Here is a 15,315-nt window from a genome sequence, read left to right as displayed (position 1 = left end):
TTTCAATAATAAATCATATAAAAATGAAAACACCAATAATAGCTAAAAATCAGTGTTCTCAGTAAAATTTTCTTTGTCTTAAAACACGTGTTGTTTTTTTTAACTACGAGTATGTTCAATAAAATAATTCATTTACTTCTTTAGCTGTTGTTTAAAAGCTTTTAATGGGTAACATGTATATTATAATTATACATTTCAATATTCTTGTTTTAAGCTATTTTACTTTAAATATTGAAGTAAACAATGTATGAAATAGGTATTAATACAATATTTCAAATCCAAGTATAATGTTAGGTTGTTAAAAATATTTTTTTAAGTTGACTTAATTTATACTTACACAAATTAGCCTTAGCGAGTTGCACACGATAAGATCCATTTAAAATTTAGATTATAATAATATAATTACGTATATGTAATATTTATATTTTATTTGACTACACATACGAACATTACGAGTTACCCACCTACTTATTTTTACCGATTTTGTATTTATTATCCCTGAACTTGACAACATTATTATATTTTGATAACTGAGTGTGATCAATCAAATTTTCTATAGCATATCAAACATTGTTGATGGTATTACTGACACCACATATTACTTTTAGAATCTTACCCTCTTTAATATGGGTGAGGTAAATATATTTTTTATTACAATCAATATATTATTATTTTTCGATTAAGTGTGTTGCGTTACAGGAAAAATAAAAATGAATTTCGAGACTGTAAATACTGGTAATGTTATGCGTAATCTAAATTGCCTAACAGTAAATTGATTCTTGCGTTTTTATACTTATCAATGAAATCTATGTTTCCCATTACAAAGTAAATAATAATATAAACCATGAAACTTATTAAGAAATAATTACTCATAGTTTTCTGGGTAATAAATAATAGGTAAAATAATTAAAATCTACCCATAAAAGACTTTTTATAACAAATCGATAAATAATATCATTATATTCCAATATTGAATGTTATATTTGAACAGATACAATGTAGGATATTAATATAAAAGAGTGGGTTTATGTATGTATAAATAATTAGATAATATTTAGAACAAAGTAAAACATCATAAATAATGATAACTTATACATGAATAAAAAATAACACTACAATATGTAGGATCTATCATTTCACCATTTACCTTTATAATATATCACATAAATTGAAGGTGGTTTATATATTTTTTTAAAGAAATGATAGTAAACCGTTTGCTCGGCTGTTAATTATTAAGGAAAGGTAATATTATACGGTATGCATACGAATCCAGTGTAATCATCCATACGTTGCATTCAAATGCACGAAAACATTGAAAAAAAACATATGAATTTATTTAATACTAGCAAGTACCATTTGCTTTCTTTGTATTCCGCCTCTCTTGGGAAGGTTGGAAATCTTCAAAGCGATCTTAACTTTTGAGACCACAAACAGGAACAATGAAGTTATGCGCTTATGAAACCATATAGTTGGATTCTTCAACTATGATATTCATTTTCTACCTGGATTTCTTATTCTTGGAGTTTTCCTTTATATAAGTTTTTCTACCAGGCATCTCGTCACTAGGGAATCCAATCCCGAGTCAAATTCTGATCCCGAGATTTTGGGATTACAATTTGACGATCCCGGAATTGTTTTATTTCAGTAGTTATTATTAAATGTTTATATATACAAATAGTCACGATTAATTCAGTTAAAACTGTCTAGTAGAATTTATAGTATTTTTTAAATTATGTATTATTAATATTGTATACGTTCAATCTCGAAAAAGGAGTAAATAATATTGTAATACAAAATAATGTGAAAGTTAAACAGTTTTATTTATTTATTTTAGAAAATATAACAAATACAAATATGAGTTCAATAAAAATAAAAAATAGCGTATTGTATTGACAATAAATACAATGCGTAATATAATAATATTCAGAAACATTCCGAGATTCTACCAACATTGCTATTCATTCATAGATGTGTTTGTATTAAAATCATTGAGAAAATTAAAACGTACGGTAATAAAATTTCGCGTACAAAAAGTTACGTGCCTGCACGTCAGTGACACTGACGGTTAGTTGCCGTTTGCGTGCCAGCACGTCAGTGGCATCTAACTAGATTAAATAAACAGATGTAATATTTTTCTGATATCACACGTCGCTAACATAATGATTTTGTACACATACCAATTGATTGTGGTTGATAAAACTTTGTTTGCTAATCCCAAGATTCATAGGTATCAAAATTGTCCAGTATTTGATTCCCTACTGGCGCCCAAAATACTTCAGTTTTTACGCTTTATGAAATAGCTCTAACTGCTTTTTTCATTCTCTCTAATACGCTTCTTGTGTTATATTCTGAAGATATTTTTAGAATACTTATACCAAAAGACTTAAAAGCATTTTTGCATGATACCTTGTACACAGTATAATAATGCTTATACACCCTATAAGACCATTAACGATACCGTACTCATTCTCAAAATTGTTTTTTAATTATTCCTATACAACATTTTGTTAAGCAGATTCTAATACATAATCGATAAATTATATTATATATACGTAATAGATAACGATAATATATGTAGGTATATTACGAACGTTGTTACGTAATTATACTCGGCTGGGCAAAATTATACGGACCGATCCTCAATCTGAAAATGGCGTTCCGAGCCGCAGTTTTTTTTTAATTCCCGTATCCGGGTAACTCAAGCCGTGCGATGTTTACACGAATAACACTCAAATTAATTGAACCGTGGGCGTGCATTAAAACAGCTGTACTCAAACTTTTAAAATTATTTATTTTTTAATAATACTTATAACAATTAAATCATTTTCAATAAAGAATGATATATACTGAAATATTATAAATTTAAGCTATTAGCAACACAAAATTTTTGAGAGATCCGGGAGTAAGTATCTAGCAGGGAATACAGAATTAATGGGAACTGAAATATCTAACGTGTGTGGAGTAACAGGCAACCGATCTCGAGTGTGGAAAAATATGGGATAAACTTTAATACGTGTCAAGAATATGTCATTCTAAACTTGTCTTTTGTTCTGAAAACTGCTGTCGGTTTATACACTGACAATCATTCAATATTGATTGCAACATACACTATTTCACATCTATAATGTGTTCTATTTTTGTAAGACGCTCACACATTCAAAACCCTGAATTAAAATGTAGTGTATTGTGATATAGCATATCGGAATTCTCTGTTCTGTAGTCTATAGGTATTACACATGTGTCTAAATAATTGGTAAAACATATTCGCCGCAATCCAATAGTTCGATTCCCACCTTGAACATACTTATTATTATATACGCAGTTCAGACAAAACACACTTTTCTAACATTTCTCGTAGATACCTTGTTACCATTACGACGCGATATTCCGGTGCGTTCTAAAGTGGATTATTTTTTAACAATTGTATCATACTATCCGATTAATAAGCAGCGAATAGTGAGTTTGCTATTTAACTATATTGTGTTGATAATTAATTATTGGTTAAAGTAAATGCTGAAATTTGAATGTCAATATAATAAGCGAATACGAAGAGAGTTCCATTTTGAATATGTGTGTTGTGGATTCGAATCTGGAGACTATCAATTTCACTATAATTTTGTTGTTTTTTTAATGCGTATTTGATTCAAAGTAGAATACCTTGAGATTGAGCCAATCGTTAATAACCACGTTTGTCTCGTCCAAATATCTCGTTAAGAAACTTCTTAAAAATGCAGTTAAGAACAATACAAGATAGTAGCATCAATAATGATGATTATACAATAAAGCTTATTTTATTAAAATGCTTGTATTTCTCTAAATGGTAAAAGTTTTCATCGATAAAATAGCTAAAATTACACGTTTATTTTATTTAAAATGTTAAATTTTGAATTATTTCAAAAAATTAATCTACGCTTGCAATGATAATAAATTCTAACAAGTATCAGCAATTTTCAGTAATTTTAATCTTTTCAACTACGTTGTTACTATTGATTTAATTCAAATATATGCAATGTTAGTACCTACATGATAAAGTTGAATTCCGAGAAGCAAAGAATTTAGCCGATTGAAAAAATATGACAAAGCTTAATGAAAAAATACAAAAACTAAAAAGCTTTTATGATAAAATGGTGGCTCTTAAAAATCATTCACAGTAAAGTTATTACGGGTGATCACAATAATGTTCTTCCAAATATTATATTGAGGTTTATTTTAGAAATTTAACATTGAGTTTAAACAGAAAGAAAACAACTTGAATTTTCTTTTGGTTTATTCATTCACATTCGGCATATTTATATTCATAGTGTTTTTTTATTTATGAATTAATAGAATAAATGAATTATTTCTTTTATTCAACGAATAAAATACAAGATTTGAGAATGTAACATTTTATATATTGAACAAACATAATTTGAAAACATCTCACACTAGAAAAAATACGACACCCGACGGCACTTGAACTTGTGATAGTGTGCTTTTCTAATTAAGCTACAGATATCCTACATAATTACGACGATTTTAAATGAAATGCTTAACGATTAAATTTAGAATTCATAAATTTATCTCATCAGAAATAATGTATAGTAACTTACTTGTTTATAAATTCTGTTCCATTAAATAAAGTATTTTAGTATCAAAAACAAGCACTAGAGTTTGCAAAATTTTATACTATAGCACCCCTATGTAATTAGGCATATTGGCATACTGCGCATATTAAAAGTTGGTGAGTAATCATATTTTGTAATATAGCTATCATCAATTTGCGGGATCAGTGCCGTGTATAGAATATTTTTGGGAAATTAATAGGTATTAATTTGCATTTTTATATATTTTTATCGATTACGCGATTACCACTTGCTTGAAGTTTGGTTCGATTTTTTGTCAAGTAAAAAGCTCTTATAGATACTGTACTTGGATACTATTTTCCAGATGTTGAGCGTAGCTGTAAGTACCCTTGGTAATATTATTCATCCATCAAGGGTTACGTTTCCAAACGCTACGTTGTATAGGTATGTTTTTTTGGTGAATTGTCGTTACCTATCTTCATTATAATATTATGTCACATCCACTGTTGATCAATTTTTTTTATCAATCATTTTTAAAACAACATCATATTTTTTTAAACGAATAAATCAATTTATGGAGACTATGTGAGTCATATTTATATTAAAGCTCAAAGAATAATGACATTTTAATGAAAATAAGTTATTGTATTTTTAATTCAATTAAATACCTACTGTAATGCGTTTTTTAAATCTTTTTTTTTTAGGATTCAGGATTCAGGATAGAGAAAGATGGATAAAGTTCTTGGGCGAGACTATGATCCGCCCTAGGATTTCATTATGCAAAAGGGTTAGAAAAAAAATTAAAATAAATATGGTTAAAAATATTAGCATAAAAACAACAATATAATAATAATATGTATAATATGTCCCATAACACCATGGCTCGAAGCACGTCTCTTAAAATTATGAGAGTTTTTTGTATCATATAAAAAGAATAATGTAATATGTAATAATGTTCAAACACGCGCTTAAATATCATTTTACTCCCTACTTTAATTATAGTTTGTCAATTTATGGCTACGGCCATATGTTGTAGCTTAACCACTGGGGAATGACAAAAGAAATGGCGTATTTCAAAAAAACACTTCCTTATTCTTAGGTCAATAATTATTATTATTACAAAAACTATCTCGTAATAAATTATACTTATGGTTTCATAAATGCGTTTAAAAAATAATAAACGTAAAAAATCTTAACACCACTGCACAGTTATGTACCAAAATATGACTTTATTCTAAAACATTAGAGCGAGAGGTTTAAAAGAATACTATTTTATGTAACAAAAATACTTTATGCAGTCATAAAATGTTTAAAATAACTATAAAAGATGATAAGGCTTCAAAATTATATAAATAGATTATCTACAACGTTTAAGGAGTGTCCAGGATCATGGTTTGAAAATACAATAAAAACTCAATGTTGACATTCGACGAGCATGTCCCCCCTTAGTGTCACGAGTTATAATATAATAGTGTTTACTATTCACTAAAGAGGCGACACTAATACCTTGCGCTTCTAATCGATTATTCAAAGATTTAAATCCCGCTGCCAGCGTATCTATATCATTTTATAAAAAAATCATTTTGAGTATATGTATTAGGGTAAGGGTTCAAGAGTTCGATAAAATTACTAAGTATTTGTATTTATTTTCAATTAAATCCTCATTATACAGCTATGTTTGATTTTTAATAAAGCGAGAATAAGGATTTAGCTTATTTCAAACTGCACGTTCTAGAATATTGGCTCATTTTAAGGTTTCCGCCTAAATCCTAAGATTTATCATTTTTAAGCTCCAATGTTCGAAATTCTAGCAACTCTCTCTAACTTCATCTTAAACATTTGTCACCATACCGTGATAAAATACGTGGCTATGATACATATGGATATGACGATAAAAATATGGCTATGAAATATATTTTGAAATATTATACGACTTTATTTTGAATGTCGATCGTGCCAGGGCAGTAAATCATACAAGTGCGGTAGTATGTTTCATTATATATCTAAAAATAAACATATAATTTTACTCTACATTTATGTTAGCATTAATAAAAATTGATTATTAATGATATACTTCATTTTTTTTTTTTTAGTAAAATTAACTAATAATCATTGAATTTTTGGGATGGGCGAATGGTTTGGGTCTCGGGTCTGGCAGATTCATATGATGGTTTTTTTCAATGTATATTTGTACCCAAAACATGGACCTAAGAAATTGAGCAAGTAGCCAATATCTATTGTTTGTAAAAAATATATTTAAAAAACACACCATCATTTTATAGCCTACGAAAAGAAGAAATATTGATATTATACACCATGGTTTAAATTCTTACCCAACGTTTTATGTATACTTGATAACAACATTGTACTACGGTTACAAAAATAACAATAATTACTGTCAGATAATCATTTATACAACGGCATCAGATGACACTTGGATGATCATTTGATCTCTAAACTCTTCGATATTCATGACGTCTACCGATTTATTAGAATACAGTGTATTCTGTAAGCTGACCACATGATGTGTATGACCCTCTATGTTAAAATAATTTAACGTATTACCATATTATCATCAAACAATCATCATTTTTTTACAAACAGTTTACTATATTGCATTCAAAGTATGACCAATAACTAGCACTATGGTCGAAATTTATAGTTTTGTATCACGGTTTGACTATAAATAGTGGGCCTTGAAGATGATCAAGTACTGGTCAAGTACCTTACATTAAGTAAAAAATCAGAAAAAAAGCAAACACGACCTCAACTTTTAGTTTGGTGGTAAATATAAAGACTTGTGAGCGCTGGGGTTCTATGTAGAGAAAGATAGTGAAAGACTGAGCAGAAGGAGTAGTCTTCTTGAAGTGACCACGATTCATTTAACTGTAAAAATGTGTTCCTGTCTAAATATTTTCACATTCTCACTTATGTAATATAAATCTTGATACTGATAACAGTGTGTTATTTTCCAAAATTTACTCTAATGAAGTTAACCTAACCCGGCTCATAGTTTATGAACCAAGGCGTAAAACCTTCGTGTTGTAGTGCTTGAGGCTGAAATGCGAACTTTCCGGAGAAAAAAAATAGATCCTCAGCGGCTCGTGCATTTTCTTGAGACGCAAGTAAGGGATGACACATGAAAATGGAGTGCTGTAATAAATTAACAAGATTAAAAAATAAACAAGTATTTTTTTATATACTTAGATAAAATTAAATTGGGTGAGATATAATTTTCAAAATGTTTTCTTTTAAACTATGTTCGTTCATAGCCATTAAAATTCAAAGTAACCGTAACGTTTTTGTAGGTATTGTTTATACTTTATTGAACTATATAATACAGTGAGATATAGCGGATAAATCAATAGTGAATTTATGAAAAATTCTGTTGGTTGGTATATAATATGAATGCCTCTTTAGCTATTTTAGTTAAAAATAAAATATATGCTTAAATTAGAAATTCTTATTGAAAGAAAGGTCAGTAGTAAGCTTTTTTACATAACATAAACAAAAACCGACCTATTTTTTTTTGGTGAAAACTATAAAAAAAATCTAGTGTCTTCATGAAACCTTTAGTATACTACAGTTCTACAGTCTACAGTTAACGCCCATGTGGCAGATACGAGTTTTGCAAGCTGATGACTACTAAAAAAAGCAAGAAAAATGCAAAGTTAGCTACTTCGTAGTGAGGTAAAAGAAAAAGTTGCCAGTAAGAATTTATCATCGTGTCAGAATTAACAGAATATTATTTTTAAAAGTCAATATATTTTTTTTATATTCAGAACCCGCAAAGCTTTTTTTATTTCTGGCATATAATATGAGCTTTTTTATTACTATAATTATTTAATCGTATGGTTGATCCATTTGATAACACCATTAAGGTTAAAGATTTCTTATATATATATTGATATAGTTTCATGCTGCTAACAATAATATTTTATCTTGTGGTCTTCACCGATCATTACAATAATTACGTTACTGGTATTACAGAGTGGTTGTTTTTCTCTATTTAACTTCATAATATGAATATATTATAATATCATCAACTTTTGCATTTTTATATAAATACTGTACCTACTACAAATGTGGCACATTCAATTAATTATGTTATGTCAATTTTCAAAATGAAATTCATATAATATAAAACGATTAGATACCTATATTAATCTCTATGTAGTGTTCATATTTTTCCTAACTTAGACCTACATAACGCAACTTCTTCAATTCATTAAAGTCTACCAGTCGTCACTTAACCAAGCTCCATGTCCATTTTGTGACAATTTTAGTTTCGAAATAGCTTTTATAATGATTAATACTAGATATGAACACGAACACAGATAGGTACCAATGACTGTTTTCTCAAATATCATTTGTTGTTTAAATTGAGTTGTCAATTGCAGAGCCACTGGGATTTAGTAGTATTATTTATAAAATAGTAATTCTATAATATTGGATATTATTTATATAAATATTATAATTTAAAGATAAGGAAACATTAATTATACATGCTGCTATGTTAAGTGTGACCGTTCCAAAGATGTGTTTATAATACAAAATGGCTGTCAACGTAAATGACTCGGTTAAAGTAGAATAATATACAAATATAAATCATTCAGTTAAATAAAATATACTAATAAAATATTTATTGTACTATTGTCAACCAGTGCATATTCAGAAATGGGAAAGAAACCGGAAACAAAACGTCTTATTATTTTAGAATCAGGATGAAAACTCTTATACAATATTGATTAACTATCAATTATGCTAGAATCAGTTAAAAAACAACACCTAATCAATATATTATAATGTGAATATTATAGACTTTCCGAAGTTAGGTTACATAATATTTTTTAATAATACAAAAAAAAATTGGTATCTATATGGTTCATCCGGTAAGAATATCTTTAAATAATAGAAAAAAGACTACTTTTGAGTTTAAAAATTGTAGAAAAAATTCCATAATATGCCTATAACTAGGTAAGTATGTTGAATAGGTAAGTATGTTGAATAGGTAAGTATATTTTAGTTGTATAAGGAATAGGAATCAGAACCAAACACAAGAACCATTCAATTTTTCCTCAGGAACCGGACTCGAGGTTTTATTTTAAACCTATGTTCATATTTTTTACAATAAATTGTATACAATAAAAAATATGTTGATTCAATGTCAAATATCTAATTTAAAATTTATATAAAACATAAGATCAGCGATTAAGAATAGCGCGCATCTCTTAACACAATTTGAATGATATGCTGATCTAGTACTCGCTTGCAGTTTTTGTATTGAAGGTACATAATATGGTGTTTGCAGAGAAAATAGTGGATGATTTCTTAATCGCAGATTGAAGCATTTAAGATTATTTACTAGTATTCATGGTTAGTGCGTATGGTTAGCTGTTATGTTCTCACAATCCATTTCTATGGTATTTACACTAAATTAGCAGATGTCACAGAGAGGTGAGGATAAATAGATGCACCCTGAAAACTTCTTGGGCCGACTGGGTGACACATTTTGACGTGAGAAGTTTTTCTTAGTATCAAAACCAGAACTTGTACTAGTACCTCGGCCACATTATGAAAGCACAAAAGTACAGCATTCCCCGACTATTCATCGAAAGAAAGATCAACGGTAAGTATAGAAGAAGACGACGTGACATTTTGTGGCTCCAAAACTCCATGATTGGTCCGAGTGCAACTCCACCGAACTGCTCCAGGTAGCAAAAGATAAAGCAAAGATTGCCTTGATGATGGCCGATCTTTGGTTTGGTGCTGACACGATAAGAAGAAGACTAATACAACGATATATTCACAACTTGTATTATTACCCCACTCTCATATTTTTTCTAAACGTACAAATGAACAAAATTTAGATAATATATTAAGTTAAACATACTTCGTTTAGTAGAACATAGTCCTCCTCTGAGTACACACGTTTTTTTTTACTTATAATAGTCGCCACTACAGCGTAGCAAAAATATACTTTCCTTTCTAATACACCTGCACATTTATATTTGACAACTTTTCATAGTATGAGAAAACGTGACGTCAGATAGCATCTCTTTTTAGGAGACAAGTTACTTCTATGCTTTCAAGCAGATTACAAAATTTCATTAAAAATTTAAACCGATTAAAACTAAAATAATTTTGTAGGCGCCACACTTTGATTAGTGATAATATAATTATAATATATGTATTTATATAATAATGCATACAAATATATTATAATAGTTTTTGTATGTCCACATGTGGCAATCATATATGACAGAATTAAAACTTAATCTCATGTAATAATCTATACTCTACTCGGCGAGCAGCAAAGGATGCTATTTCTTGATGCATTCACATGTTTTCTTTTGCGATACTCTTTAGATTGCTGTGCTGTGTGTGGCTTATCTTGGCATAGTTATGTCGATAAAACTGTCAACATAAGACATTACTTTCACAAGGTATAAATTAAGTATACTGGCATCTGAGCGCATCACACACTTGAGTTTTCCGCTTCTGACGGTATTCGAAAGTGGTAAGTTGTCGGAATTTTCCGTCTACTTTCGAGAGTCTTTAATTTTGTTTAAAACATATCAGTTGATTTTACTATACTGGAAATTGTGCTGTATTAATGTATAAAATATGCTTTAATCAATCAATCAATGTGTTAAAATCAATAGGGGTTGTTTCCATTTCTGAAAAATACAAGAGTGTCACTCTCTAAAATGTTAAAATTAGAATAAATAAATAGTTAAATTCAATTTAATCAATGGTCGGAGTAGATAAGTTGGCAGGTATATTCTAAAAACCTCTCAGAACCATGTCATTATTTTTATACGCATATCTTAATGTATAATTCGGGAAAAGAAGCCCTTTTGCTTGTAATCTAATTTATCTGTCTCAAATTAGAGTTTATTACATTTTGTTTGAAATTATCGAATTTAATTATTTCATTTTTCGATTTCAGCAGTATCTAAAAGACTGCCGCACCAAGTTTGACATGTATGATTCTGCATTTCCTTTGTGACATAATCTTTTTACTACAGTGTTTTTGTCTCTTGTTTCATTGACAAACTGCCATCATATTAATGAATGAATTCAGATAATTTATTATCTACGTGTTTTTTTGGCATCCGCATTTTATGATGGGTGAATGTAGCTCAATTTTATTTAGCCTACCAGATATTCTGAATTATAAACGCTTTAAACAATATCGCTTTTGAAACATCTTGTCAAATATGGAAAGCAATAAAGATAAACATTTCATGTTACCACGGAGAAAAAAGTTACAGGTGTTTTTGAAACAATCTTAAAATGGTATCGTTCAACTTTAAAAGGTTCAGACTTGTCGTCAAGTTTCAACCGGCTCCCTTGGGAATTTTCCTAATGCCTTTCTAAAAGGTAAAATATATTTTCAAACTTCAGTCGGAATACTTAAAACAAAAATAAAATAATATGGGAAATAATAATAAAGTATATTTCAACTTGGCGGATGCAAATTTTCTTTTCTTTTTTTTATCTTTCGCTTTGTAAAATAATACGTGGGTAATAAATTGAGCGTGTTGGACGAGAGCGTTTAAATTTAACTTTTTAAGCTAAAGTAGCATTTAAGATACGTTGTACATTAATTTATATACAACATTTCGTGAATTTTTCTTTTATTTTTTTGACAGAATTTGACCATACTAATAAAATATATATTATATGATATAGAGTAGGGTTGGCAAACCTTTTTACGTGCGCGTGCCAAAATTTTTCAAATATTATTTTTCCAGTCTGCAACCAGTGTTTCAGTGCCGAACAGTTTTTCACTTGGGGAAAAGTCTTTAGGAATTCTATTGAGATTTCATATTTTATCGTGTTTCTTCGAAGGCATACATTTTATTCTTTGAATATTTTTTTCCTTATTTAAAAATTTCTCAAACAGAACACATGAGCATTTTAACTACGCTTATTTCATATATTCCCCATCACTGAACGGTTTTCTACTTTTAGCGATTATGTTTGAGGCAATATAATAAGCAGCAGTTATAATATTTGAATGACTGCCGATAAATTACATTAGGTTTGTTGAATGAATATTTTTATTTTATATTGATCGGGCAATACATCATTTTTGATTGTGTTTGATTTTCTGAATGAGTGATTGATGGTTTTTCGCGACCAGTTTCTGCATACAATAGTTCCAGAAAATAAAATAAAATATTATACCTACTAACTGCTTTATTGCCTTCGTTAATCATGCCAAACACTTTGAAAGTATCTGCTGCTTGATTCTAATAATTTTCGTTTTTTTTTATTTTCATTAACCATAGTAAATTAAATTAAGTAAAATGCATGCACTTGTATTCAATGACAACAAGAACAACTGAAAACTGGATCTAATAATTAATATAAGCAAAAACAGTTGTTGCCAGTTCAAAAATATATAGTGGTACGGTAAGATGGAATATACACGAAGGGTCCGGAAATACTAGGTATGCATAAAAAAATTAATTTGTAAATCGTTCACGTATCACCCCAGGCACGCATGCCATAGGTTCGCCAATCCTGATATAGAGGTATACCGTATTATATTTTTGACATTATTATTTGAGTTTGGACAAACATAGATAACAAAGTAATGTGTTAATATTAATAATTGTATGTAGTTTAAAATATCTACATAGTAAATTTCAACGATACCACTACTACTTTACTACTATAAGTAGAAATAATTTCTTTAGTAACTATAGGTACATTTGATATGGATGAAAATTGAGATTATTTGAAAATTTATTGGGTTTCTATTATATTTAAATTCACGAATACTGGGAAAGATATTTATTGAAACAATACTAAAACATGGCAAATTTGTTAAAAGCGTTACATGACATTTAGAACTAACTATGTATTATTAGTAAAATAACCATCATAAAATTTTTTGTACTTCCACAAGTTTTATTAATATATAATATGTATGTGAAAAAAATAGGTAGCTACTGAAATGACAAAATTCCAGTAACATTTAAAATAATTCTAATAATATATTGACGAAGTTATAGACACGATTTATTATTAATCTAATTTTATATTTCCACGATTTTTTTTATAATAGTTCTCGTAAGTAAAATGACAATTTTATTTTATGAAGATATCTGAATATATTGTAGTATTGAGACTGTTGGTTTATATGTCTAAAAAAATTAAATATATTGTAATATTATTATAAAATGACTACTGGCGTCATTTTGTTAAAAAGTTTTTAAAAATATTACCTTGAAAACTTCCCACGTTGCCGAAAATGGTAAAACGGCCAATCCGACCAACAAGTCCGCCACGGCCAGCGACACGATGAACAAATTGGTGACGCTGCGAAGCTTGGAGGAGCAGAAGACGGCCGCAATTACCAAGCAGTTTCCCACGATCACCATCACGTTGATGAGGGCCAATACCGAGAGGCTGGCGAGCAGCACCGGGTCCGCCCACCGCACGGACTCGCGGAGGGCGGCGCAAGCTGTCTCGTTCAACGGATGGTGCATAACTCACGCTTCATCAAATCACCACTAATTTTCAAAGCACAAAATATAAAATTCCACTTTTTATAATTTTATTTAAAGTTTTTAATTCAATTCACTCGTATTCAAGTCGTTAAATTCATTGGAAATTTTTGAAGGTATTCATAGGTATATTTTTTTTAATTTATTTATTGTTAACCTCTTGTGCAATAGGTAAATACAGTTGGATAAATCTAGTAGATTTTAAGACATTCTTTTAAATATTATTTAGTAATTTTCAATTAATACAATAGTCCTGGACGATTATTTAATTATTATGTTATTAAATTTAAATTTAATACGTTTAATAGTATATAATATAGTTTCCATATTCTACTTTTTCATAATTACTAACGACTACTTCATAAGGGTAAGTTTTCCCGCTTTGCATCATTATTAATTAAATTTATTATTATAAATACATACTTATTACAATATTTTACAAATAAATTTATTATGTATTTTATTTACATATTTTTTCCCCTAATTTTGTCTTTTAAATAAAACTGATTAGTATAAATACTTTTTGACATACATTGCACGCATCATTTTCGCCATTTTACAAAATTGTTTTTTTTACCTGCCGTCCCTTTAGACTCCTGTTTTCATTATGACGATTTTCACTTATTCAATTTTCACACATAGTTAAATACTTCAATTGGTATTAATTATATTTTTAACAATTATATTGGCTTGTTATTTTAAAATTCACAAAGTAGATAAATAAAATACTTATTTTTATAGTAGATTTTGGTAGATGTATACTTAATTACTTTATAAAACATCATAACGATTCTTCGTTTTTGTAAAAAAAATATATGAAATTATTTTTTCTGAAACAAAAAGAATTTCTAAATATTATTAATCAGTAAAGTAACCATTTACTAAAAAATAATTTATCAGCAGTCACTTAAACCTTTCATTGCATTTTAAAGTTAAAGTTTTCTAAAAAATCACTCGCTTAAAAAATTGCTACTTCCGCGTGAATATGTAATTTTAATAGCGTGTCGCAGAACAGTTTGTTAATAATTAATCATGGGCTTTCACACAGAGTCCGCTTAAAATAAATTATTTAATACACGTTCTTGTAATTTTCTTTTCTCTTTCTTTCAAACTCACGCAACTATGACAAATTAGGTTTAGTGTGTTTGGTAATATATTAAATGTCATTTTTTACAAAAATGTATCGTACGCAACTACCTACGTGATTCTGTGATACAAATTTTAAAAGA

General features: G+C 28.7%; 1 protein-coding gene across 1 annotated transcript in view; it reads right to left on the bottom strand.

The window, feature by feature from the left end:
- The window catches only part of Oamb (Octopamine receptor in mushroom bodies), a 147,579-nt gene extending 133,381 nt beyond the window's left edge, over positions 1–14,198 (bottom strand). The window contains exon 1 of the mRNA XM_085953724.1: positions 13,805–14,198. Coding sequence (XP_085809850.1) covers positions 13,805–14,068 — 264 coding nt within the window. The 5' untranslated portion in view covers positions 14,069–14,198. The remainder of the gene's footprint in view (positions 1–13,804) is intronic.
- Between the last annotated feature and the right edge of the window lie 1,117 nt (positions 14,199–15,315).

The sequence above is a fragment of the Rhyacophila brunnea genome, unplaced genomic scaffold, assembly GCF_057557595.1.
Source record: "Rhyacophila brunnea isolate RB1 unplaced genomic scaffold, BYU_Rbru_1.0 scaffold_4, whole genome shotgun sequence".
In the NCBI taxonomy this organism is placed as follows: Eukaryota; Metazoa; Arthropoda; class Insecta; order Trichoptera; family Rhyacophilidae; genus Rhyacophila; species Rhyacophila brunnea.
The sequence above is the reverse complement of the archived record's forward strand: the minus strand, read 5'-3'. Positions and strand labels throughout refer to the sequence as shown.